Below are 11,016 nucleotides of genomic sequence, written 5' to 3' on the forward strand. Positions count from 1 at the left end.
CTCAAATTTTATTAAGTTCTATAAAAGAAACTACCTAATTACACAACTATTCAAGATAACAAATGTGTCAAGATTCAATTCAATTCAAATTTGTTTGGATCAACATTGGTTGGGTCGAAACGGATTTGATAATAGGTTATCAAACAGATCAAGACTCAACTCAACTCAATTTTTATTAAGGTTTATAAAAGAAAACTACCTAATTATACAGATATTCCTACCATATTTACTAATTCTCCTTATAGTTTGAAATGATTACATTTTATTTCACTATTTAATAATTTCATACCATAGTTCAAGTTAGATACGTGATTCACATGTATCTAGGACATCATATACAAGAGCGATATATGAGAGTGGTGAGCGAGATGACAGGGTGGCTAGAGCGGCGAGTGAGATTTATCTATGTATCTCATATACATGTAAATCACATTAGATACACAATATATACATGTATCTTATGTTATTCGCATGGGATGCGATATATGAGGGCAGTGAATGAGATTTGTTTATGTATCTAAGATGCACGCGAACGACACCAGGTACAGTATATAGTGTGATTCATACATGTATCTCAAATATGTGTATCTTGATGTAGCTGGACGTACAAAAATCTGAGAAGATCCGCAATATGACAATATCTTAGTAATTAACTCATAAGCTAGTGAGATTTCATTAGGTTATCGAATTTAAGAAAAATTACATAAATACACAACTTAAGATATCATAATCTCTAAAATTTTCATCATTTAAAAAAATAACAAAAATCTCCTCTCAAATACATCTCTAGGTTACATCCTTCCCATTAAGTAGTGTATCATTTACAATGTATCGGACAACCAAGAAATCATCCGAGAGCAATGATAAGTCCAAAATTTTTATAATTGGAGAAACTTTCGAGATAGAATGTAACTGGCCCGCAAAAAATTATGAGATTTTTGTACTTTACACTAAAATTTAATAGTCTACACAATAATGAATAACTCTAAAAGGTCAGTTGAAAATGTATAAAATTTCAATATATTAGTTAAGAATTTACATTTACTTTAAAATAATACTTAGCAAATTATTCTTCTCACTTTGCTCTGTGAAAAACATATCAATTTTTTCTTTTTATAATATATTCCACAACAATATTATTATTATTTTTTCACCCACAACAATATTATTCACTTTGCATTTCTAGAAGGTCTATTGAATTCCCCCCTTTTTGCTTTAATAACATTTTATTGAGTCAACATAGAAATAAAGACCTTTTAAGTTTGTTACACTAAAGTCTCCACACATTATAATATGAGGAAATTATAATTAATTACAGATAAAAGTAACATCAATACCAATACATAAAATATTTCAAATTCAATAAATATTGAGTTTAAATGTGTGAGAAAAATACCTATATAATGGCCTATATTCTTACTCAATTAGCACACCAATATTAAGAGCATCCTTCATTCTAATCCTTTTTGCATATATCTAATTAATATATCTATTTTCAACATGTTTGGAGTAAACAAAGCCACAATTATTGTCCTTGTTATGATGTTGTGCATTTTACTTCAATCCAACATCTCAAATGCAGCTACATTTCCTGCTGGTGATGATAAAGGTTGGGGTTTTAATATGAATGGTTGGCCTAACGGCAAAACTTTCAACACTGGTGATGTTATTGGTAAGAATTCATTAATAAAATCTTGGTTTAAAAAATCATCTATTCATTTTCACTATTTAATTTTATTTCTTGACCATATTTATACGTTTTTTTTTTTACAGAATTTAAATATAAAGTTGATATGCACAATGTGGTAAAAGTGAGCAAGGGAGAATATGACTCTTGCAAAACTAGTGGAGGACAAGTTTACAATTCAGGAGATGACAAAATACCACTTGAAAAGGGGACATCATATTTTATTTGTACTATCGGACCACATTGTTCTGAAGGTGTCAAGACTGCTATTACTGCTAATTAATTTGTTTCAAATTATATGTATCGAAACGTAATGGTTTTGTTTCACATTTATAATTATGATTTCGAGTATCGATGATATAAAATATTTCATTTCATGATATGTAAACATGAGTTTTGCTTGTGGAGTACTTTAAGTGAAAAGAAAATTATCATAATTATTTTGTCACTTTGTTCTTCTTTTGTCGCAACATTGATGAATGAATGTGATTCTTTAATATATGATCATTTAAGTTATTCACTCGAAAAAATTACACAACACTTGTATAATGTATATCTTTAAAGTATACAATTCACATGTGTATATAACTTGAAGATATACAACTGGTTAAAAATTAGGCTTCAAGATTTACAAATTTTCTTGAAAAGTATGACCAAATTAAATTACTTCTAGGTTAAGAGTTGTATAAGCTTTACATCTCTTGAGGTGCGATTCTTTTCTAAATTTTGCTAATGCAAATATTTTATGTATCAAGGTGTCTTCTTTTTTTTAACTCTTATAATGACTTAGTAAAATAAAATGACAAGTACTTCACAAACAAAGGACATTTATAAACAAACAAACGACATTAATAAAAATTAAGTCTCGAGAAATCTTATTCATGTCCACTTCATAGTTCATACATTTTGTGGATCTTAACATTAATTTTTTTGGGTACATAGAGCTATCAAGAATAAAAGAAAAAAGATTAATATAATTTTTTTTTTTAAAAAGAAAAGAATATGATTATATTACTGAAGGGGAAATTACATAGAGAAATGAGAGAAATATTGCTGGTGTTACAAAGAATTTATAATTTAATAACTCATAAGTATTTTGACAGAAAAATAAAATAAAAAGAAGAAGATGTGATTAATATATGTGACTCAAAATATTTTTTTTGTCATTTTTGATAAAGAACTTGTCCAGCATATATCACATTCAAATTCACAAAATTAGGTTCTAAATCATTTTATTTTATTTTTTCAAAAATCAATTTAATGAAGTTAATTTTATTCGGTACTTATGTTAAATCTGTCTGATATATTATCAAAAAATCATCATATAATTATAATGATAATTATTTAATTAATGTGAACTCAAATTTTAAATTGATACTCTTAAAATTAAAATTATAAAATGGAGAAACACAACATTAGTTGAATTTTGGGGACCCGATTTGAAAAGGGAACTTACATAAATCTCACTAGTTTAGAAGCTAACTATTTAAATATACTCTAGTTTGCAATATTACGTATCTTATAAGATTTTGATGCTTCAAGATACGTCTAGATACATATATCTCGGATACATGTGGTCAAATTTAGGTGTAATTTGTTCTAGATACATTGTATCCAAGTGAATTGACATGTATTTGGAATCTCCTCGCCTCCCTTGTCCCTTTCTCATCTCGCTCGCCACTCTCCCATGTATTTGATATTACATGTGAGTCACTCCATATACATACAAATACATGCGTCTAGTGTGATTCCCTCTAGTCCATATTAATTGAATTATTGGGATTTGGCACACCCTTAAAAAAAATAAATTTAAGGACATAAATTAAAGACTATTTTTCACTATTACTCTTTTGATTATTCTCGAACTATTCTATTAGAAAATGTAAGTAGTTAAGAACCTTTTTAAACGAAGAGTAAGTATGAAAAAAGGTTTCAAACAATTCTCTTGAACAATTAAAGTATTAAACTTGACAAATGATTTAGATAATTATTTTCCAATTGGTTCGGTTGTCGTATTGGAGCCGAATTAAATTCAAATATGGGTTGGGAAGTCCATATTGGGAGGTAAAATGCTCCCTAACAAAGGTGACTATGTACCCGAGGAGACTCAAACTAGAATCTTTGATTAAAAATGAAGAAGTTCTTATGATTCCGCCACAACCATTGTTAATTTTTTTTTATAGATACTTTCAATCAATTACGTAACTTAATTAATAATAATATTCATTTTCATATTTAAATGCACTCGATGCAGCCAAAACACAATGGTATCATAATTGAGTATTACTCGATATTATTAGAAACATTTAGGAGGAGTTGATTATAAAGTTTGGGTGCATTTAGAACTGTTTCAAACTAGTTTTGATATAAAAAAAAAATATTGAAGTCATATTTTGCGAAGACGGCAGCTATGTATATCATCTATATATTTGGTATATATTCTATGTATATCATGTGCATCAATATTATATTTGACATATGATAAATAAACGACATACACATGAGGTTATACTTCTTATGATCTTCAATCTCGAAATTCAATATGAAATTCAATTCAAAATCTCACCAAATCGTCTCAAAGTTGAGATATAATTATATCCTTAAGAAGTTCGTATGTTTTCAGATAAAAAAAATATGATTTTGGACCAATGAGACCTAACAGTTCAATTTCAAAATTAATGATACTAATGAGTGATTGATTCACGTTTCAACTTTCAAAATATAAAAACCAACTAAACAAACAATAAATTGTCCACATGATATGAAATCTCAAAATATAGTAACCAAATAAACGTCAACAACTTTTTGGCACAAAAGGGGGGACTAATTGATTATTGATAGAAATTGAAGTTGTAAATGTAACGAACCAAAATGGACTATACATATTAGGAATTTTAATTATATATTTCCCCTAATATGAATTCTTCCTCACTTCAATAGTCAAAGAATTGCATTTATCTTTTTTTCTTAAAAAAAACTATTATGAATTCTTCCTCACTTCAATAGTCAAAGAATTGCATTTATCTTTTTTTCTTAAAAAAAACTATTCAAATGATATCTATCTCATTTTTGCATCTTTGGAAACTCACTCAATTTTTTCCCTTTTTTCATATTGTAAAATGTTAGTAAGTCATTACAAAAATGGACATTTTTTAACTTTGTTACTATAAAAGGTTCCAATATTATGATTTTGTATGTGTAAAGTTCCCTATATAAAGGCCTACATTCTTACTCAATTGGCACAACAACACTAAGAGCCTTTATTCTAACCCCTTTTTGCATCTATCTAGTTAATAAAATTTATTCATTCTCAAAATGTCTGGAGTAAACAAAGTCACAATTGTTGCCTTTGCTATGATGCTTTGCATCTTGCTTCAAACCAACATTTCAAAAGCAGATACATTTCTTGCTGGTGATGCTAATGGATGGGGTTTCCAGTTGAATGGTTGGCCTAATGGCAAGACTTTCAAGACTGGCGATGTTATCAGTAAGAATTTATTGATAAATTTACTATTCAAATAATGATGAAAAACTGTTATTAACGTATATGTACTTTTTTCATGTTAACAAAAATACAGAGTTTAAGTACCCAGCCGGAGCGCACAACGTGGTGAAGGTGGACCAAGCAGGGTTTGACTCTTGTAATGGTGCTGGGGGACAAGCTTTCACGTCCGGAGACGATAAAATAACTCTCACACAAGGAACATCATATTTCATTTGTACTATCGGACCACATTGTGCTAATGGTATCAAGGCCGCTGTTACAGCCAATTAATTTACTCCAATTCTATAGTCTTATTTTCATTCTAGTCAATTGTTGTAACTTTGGAGTACTAATAATTATGTAATATTATGTTTTATTTCTTTCGTCCATATAGATGTGTTTACTTGTCTACCTGAATGAAAAACTAGCATTATTATTACGAGTAAAATATTTTTACTAATGAACATGTGAATATCCTATAACTCTTATTGTTTTTATTTTTTACAAGAGATTAAGTAATGTATGTCTAGAAAGATAGAATAATAAGTGTCATTTTTTTATAATTTACTTAATTCAAGTTTGTAAAGATATTTGAATATGCATACGCCTTTAAATATTAAAATGTTATCTCTATATTTAAATATTAGATAATTAAAACTATTTGTTTTTAACATTTGAATAACATAGATTTATTTTCAAATTATTAATAACATAATAAAAAACTGTTTTGAACACTGGCTTAGCCCTTGAGTAACAAAATCAACAAATTTGAATCTTTAGATTATTGTAAAATCCTCTCTAACCTCAAATTTCAAAGATGAAAAATTGAGAAATTAATTCAAATTTAAATTAGTTTATTTTCTCAATTTCTCAATATTAGAGTTAGGGTACAAAATCGAACTGAAAATCGAACAAATGTAACTTATTAGAATGTTGGAGCCCATTAGGCTGCAATGAAGTGAGGTTAAGGCCCAGTTCTTGACTTTCCTTTTTATAGGCCCAACATTGATGAATGAATGTGATTCTTTAATATATGATCATTTGAGTTGCACTAAAAAAATTACACAATACTTGTATATTGTATATCTTTGGAGTATACAATTCACATGTGTATATAACTTGAAGATATACAATTGGTTAAAAATTAGACTTCAAGATTTACAAATTTTCTAGAGAAGTATGACCAAATTTAATTTCTTCTAGGTTAAGAGTTGTATAAGCTTTACGTCTCTTAAGATGCGATTTTTTTCTAAATTTTGCTAATGCAAATGTTTTATGTATCAAGGTGTCTTTTTTTTACTCTTATAATGACTTAGTAAAATAAAATGACAAGTACTTCACAAACAAATTACATCTATAAACAAACAAACGACTTTAATAAAAATTATGTCTCAAGAAATCTTATTCATGTCTACTTCATACATTTTGTGGATCTTAACATTAATTTTTTGGAAAAATTATAGAAATCCCACTTTTTGGTTTACTTATTACCATTATCCCCTATAAGTTTTACAAATCTCCAAAATCACTCATTTTCGCGCATCAGATTAATGTATTAACGCTTATATTATTGTATCTCGCGTATTAGATTAGTGTATCATGTATAAAATGTACATCAGATTAGTGTATCATGTATAAAATGTAATGTATCTTACTTAACGATTAATGTATCTCGCGCATCATATTAATGTATCAGCGCTTATATCATTGTATCTGTTTGAGAGATTTCTATAATTATAAAGTTTTAAGGGATAGATTGTAATTTTGCCTTAAAAGTATGTGATTTCTGTAATTTGCCCTAATTTTTTTTGTACATAGAACTATCAAGAATAAAAGAAAAAAGATTGATATAATTTTCAAAAAAGAAGAAAAGAATACTGAAGGAAAAATTACATAAAGAAATGAGAGAAATATTGACGATGTTCCAAAGAATTTATAATTAATTACTCATAAGTATTTTGACAGAAAAAAAGAAGAGATTTAATCAATATACGTGACACATAATATTTTTTTGTCATTTTTGATAAAGAATTTTTTTAGCATATATCGCATTCAAATTCATAAAATAAGGTTCTAAATCTTTCTTCTTTTTTCTTTTTCAAAAATCAATTTAATGAAGTTAATGTTATTCGGTACTTATGTTAAATCAGTAAATGCTTGATATTTTACCAAAAAAAATTATCGTTTAATCATCGTTATAATTATTTAATTAACGTGAACTTAAATTTTAAATTGACACTCTTAAAATTAAAATTATAAAGTGGAGAAATACAGCATGAACATAATTTTGAGGACCCAATTTGAAAAGGGGACTTACCTAAATCCCATTAGTTTAGAAGCTAATTACCACTTCAATTTGCAATATTATGTATCTTACCAGATTCTGATGCCTCCAGATACGTCCAGATATATGTATCTCGGATACAGGAGGTCAAATTTAGGTGTAATTTGTTTTAGATACACTGTATTCAAGTGGATTCGCATGTATCTGAGATGCATAGCAAATCTAACTCACCTCCTATGTATTTAATATCTCAGATACATGCGATGATGTATATCACTCCAGATACATACATATACATTAAGGGTAAAGTGCTCCCTAACAAAGATAGTCATGTATCCAAGATGACTCAAATCTGAGACCTCTGATTAAAAATGAAAAATTATTTACTACTCCACCACAATCCTTGTTAGTTTTTTTCATAGATGCTTTCAAACAATCACGTAATTTAATTAATAATAATTTTCATTTTCATTTTTAAATGCACTCGGTGCAGCCAAAACACAATTGTATCATAATTGAGTATTATAAAATTTGGGTGCATTTAGAACTGTTTCAAATTAGTTTTGATATAAAAAAATTATTGAAGTCATATTTTGTGAAGACGACAACTATGTATATCATCTATTTAGTATATATTCTATGTTATCATGTGCATCAATATTATATTTGACATATGATAAATAAGTGACATACATATGACATATACATGAGTACTGTACTTATGTTTATCAAATGACGTTTATGAGGTTATACTACTTTATGTTCTTCAATCTCGAAGTTCAATATGAAATTCAATTCAAAATCTCATCAAATCGTCTCAAAGTTGAGGTATAATTATATCCTCAATAGTCAAGAAGTTTGTAAGTTTCCAGACTAACACTCAGTTAAAAAAATATGATTTTGAACCAATATATGAGACCTAATTGTTCGACTTCAAAATGAATGATACTAATAAGTGATTGAATCAGGATATTCAACTTTTATAACATAATAACCGACTAAACAAACAAGAAATTGTCCACATGAATGAAAGCAACTTTTATAACATAATAACCGACTAAACAAACAAGAAATTGTCCACATGATATGAAATCTCAAAATATAGTAACCAAATAAACGTCAACAACTTCTTGGGACAAAAAGGGGGACTAATTGGTTATTGATAGAAATTAAAGTTGTAAAATGTAACGAACCATAATGGACTATACATATTAGGAATTTTAATTATATATTTCCCCTAATATGAATTCTTCCTCACTTCAATAGTCAAAGAATTGCATTTATCTTCTTTCCTAAAAAAATACTATTCAAATGATATCTATATCATTTTTGCATCTTTGGAAACTCACTCAATTTTTTTCCTTTTTTTATTTTTTTTATTTTCATTTTGTTAAATGTTAGTAAGTCACTACAAAATGGACATTTTTTTAACTTTGTTACTATAAAAGGTTCCAATATTACGATTTTGTATGTGTAAAGTTCCCTATATAAAGGCCTACATTCTTACTCAATTGGCACAACAACACTAAGTGCCTTTATTCTAACCCCTTTTTGCATCTATCTAGTTAATAAAATTTATTCATTCTCAAAATGTCTGGAGTAAACAAAGTCACAATTGTTGCCTTTGCTATGATGCTTTGCATCTTGCTTCAAACCAACATTTCAAAAGCAGATACATTTCTTGCTGGTGATGCTAATGGATGGGGTTTCCAGTTGAATGGTTGGCCTAATGGCAAGACTTTCAAGACTGGCGATGTTATTGGTATGAATTTATTAGTAAATTTACTATTCAAATAATGATGAAAAACTGTTATTAACGTATATGTACTTTTTTCATGTTAACAAAAATACAGAGTTTAAGTACCCAGCCGGAGCGCATAATGTGGTGAAGGTGGACCAAGCAGGGTTTGACTCTTGTAATGGTGCTGGGGGACAAGCTTTCACTTCCGGAGACGATAAAATAACTCTCACACAAGGAACATCATATTTCATTTGTACTATCGGACCACATTGTGCTAATGGTATCAAGGCAGCTGTTACAGCCAATTAATTTACTCCAATTCTATAGTCTTATTTTCATTCTAGTCAATTGTTGCAACTTTGGAGTACTAATAATTATATAATATAATGTTTTATTTCTTTCGTCCATATAGATGTGTTTACTTGTCTACCTGAATGAAAAACTAAGCATTATTATTTCGAGTAAAAATATTTTTTACTAATGAACATGTGAATATCCTATAACTCTTATTGTTTTTATTTTTTACAAGAGATTAAGTAATGTATGTCTCGAAAGATAGAATATAATTTACTTAATTCAAGTTTGTAAAAATGTTTGAATATGCATACGCCTTTAAATATTAAAATGTTATCTCTATATTTAAATATTAGATAATTAAAACTATTTGTCTTTAACATTTGAATAACATAGATTTATTTTCAAATTATTAATAACATATAAAAAACTGTTTTGAACATTGGCTTAGCCCTTGAGTAACAAAATCAACAAATTTGAATCTTTAGATTATTGTGAAATCCTCTCTAACCTCAAATTTCAAAGACGAAAAATTGAGAAATTCATTCAAATTTCAATTAGTTTATTTTCTCAATTTCTCAGTATTAGAGTTAGGGTACAAAATCGAACTGAAAATCGAACAAATGTAACTGATTATAATGTTGGAGCCCATTAGGCTGCAATGAAGTGAGGTTAAGGCCCAGTTCTTGACTTTCCTTTTTCTAGGCCCAACATTGATGAATGAATGTGATTCTTTAATGGAAAAATTTCAAGAATATACTATTTAAGACCTTAATTTACCTAATATTATTTTAGTCTTTTTATTTACAAAATTAACATTTTAATTATAAATATGACATTTTATTATAAATTAAAAATCCACACGATTTTATGTCCTATTTTATTGGTAAGTGGACTAACTTTTTGGGAGTCATATTTTATCTTTTATTTTAATTAGTTTTTAGAATCTCAATCACAATTATATTTGGATACGTTTTCTTTAATAAATATTTTACTTTCTCTTTCTTGTTAACCTTACATGGAAGAAATACCATTGATGCACTCTTTTTTTTCCTTGATAAACACATTGCTCCACATTTTTTTTCCCATCTTTTTCAAGAAAAAGTTTTGAAACTCCTTCTTGAAAATATTTCTCTTTGTTTCTTTTCAAAATCATCTCTTACAACATAATTTTTTTTTACTTCTTGAATAAATCGATTATGAGTAAGAAATAAATAATGCTCCCGGAAAGAGTCCTCGTTTGATGAAGGCTTATATCGATGTCAAGAGTCTGATTGTTTGTTCAAAATCAAAAATTACAACTGTTAATTTGAAGAAGATTCGCATTATCATAGTGAATATGATTTGTATCATGTGGTCCATAAATTATCAAAAAAAAATTCAAATACATTTTTTTGTGTACACTTTGGTGATCAATTTGGTACAATTATTGATGATATGTTATTTTAAATAGTGATATGTATTAAGGAATATACTTTGGTATCTGATCCGATATAATAATTGGTGATTTGTTGGTTATTAACCGT

At 27.8% G+C, this 11,016-nt stretch overlaps 3 protein-coding genes across 3 annotated transcripts; all 3 read left to right on the forward strand.

Moving 5' to 3' along the window:
* Window positions 1-1,500: 1,500 nt before the first annotated feature.
* On the forward strand, window positions 1,501-1,970 carry LOC102585722 (basic blue protein-like). Its single transcript, XM_006349336.1, has 2 exons — window positions 1,501-1,672; window positions 1,774-1,970. The coding sequence occupies exons 1-2, from the start codon at window positions 1,501-1,503 to the stop codon at window positions 1,968-1,970; spliced, it is 369 nt and encodes a 122-aa protein (XP_006349398.1).
* A 3,032-nt stretch (window positions 1,971-5,002) lies between these two features.
* Window positions 5,003-5,462, forward strand: LOC102586052 (basic blue protein-like). The gene is made up of 2 exons (XM_006349337.1): window positions 5,003-5,174; window positions 5,266-5,462. The coding sequence occupies exons 1-2, from the start codon at window positions 5,003-5,005 to the stop codon at window positions 5,460-5,462; spliced, it is 369 nt and encodes a 122-aa protein (XP_006349399.1).
* Window positions 5,463-9,045: 3,583 nt separating this feature from the next.
* Window positions 9,046-9,505, forward strand: LOC102586386 (basic blue protein-like). Its single transcript, XM_006349338.1, has 2 exons — window positions 9,046-9,217; window positions 9,309-9,505. Exons 1-2 carry the CDS (start codon window positions 9,046-9,048, stop codon window positions 9,503-9,505), a joined length of 369 nt encoding a protein of 122 aa, XP_006349400.1.
* The last annotated feature ends 1,511 nt before the right edge of the window (window positions 9,506-11,016 follow it).

Source organism: Solanum tuberosum, unplaced genomic scaffold (genome assembly GCF_000226075.1).
Source record: "Solanum tuberosum cultivar DM 1-3 516 R44 unplaced genomic scaffold, SolTub_3.0 scf00105, whole genome shotgun sequence".
NCBI classification, from domain to species: domain Eukaryota; kingdom Viridiplantae; phylum Streptophyta; class Magnoliopsida; order Solanales; family Solanaceae; genus Solanum; species Solanum tuberosum.

What these genes read in the sequence shown, in the direction of transcription:
- LOC102585722 (XM_006349336.1), top strand. Translation starts at nt 1,501, where the DNA reads ATGTTTGGAGTAAACAAAGCCACAATTATTGTCCTTGTTATGATGTTG. An exon ending in CAACACTGGTGATGTTATTG is followed by an intron (nt 1,673 to 1,773) that starts GTAAGAATTCAT and finishes TTTTTTTTACAG; the next exon opens with AATTTAAATATAAAGTTGAT.
- LOC102586052 (XM_006349337.1), top strand. Translation starts at nt 5,003, where the DNA reads ATGTCTGGAGTAAACAAAGTCACAATTGTTGCCTTTGCTATGATGCTT. An exon ending in CAAGACTGGCGATGTTATCA is followed by an intron (nt 5,175 to 5,265) that starts GTAAGAATTTAT and finishes ACAAAAATACAG; the next exon opens with AGTTTAAGTACCCAGCCGGA.
- LOC102586386 (XM_006349338.1), top strand. Translation starts at nt 9,046, where the DNA reads ATGTCTGGAGTAAACAAAGTCACAATTGTTGCCTTTGCTATGATGCTT. An exon ending in CAAGACTGGCGATGTTATTG is followed by an intron (nt 9,218 to 9,308) that starts GTATGAATTTAT and finishes ACAAAAATACAG; the next exon opens with AGTTTAAGTACCCAGCCGGA.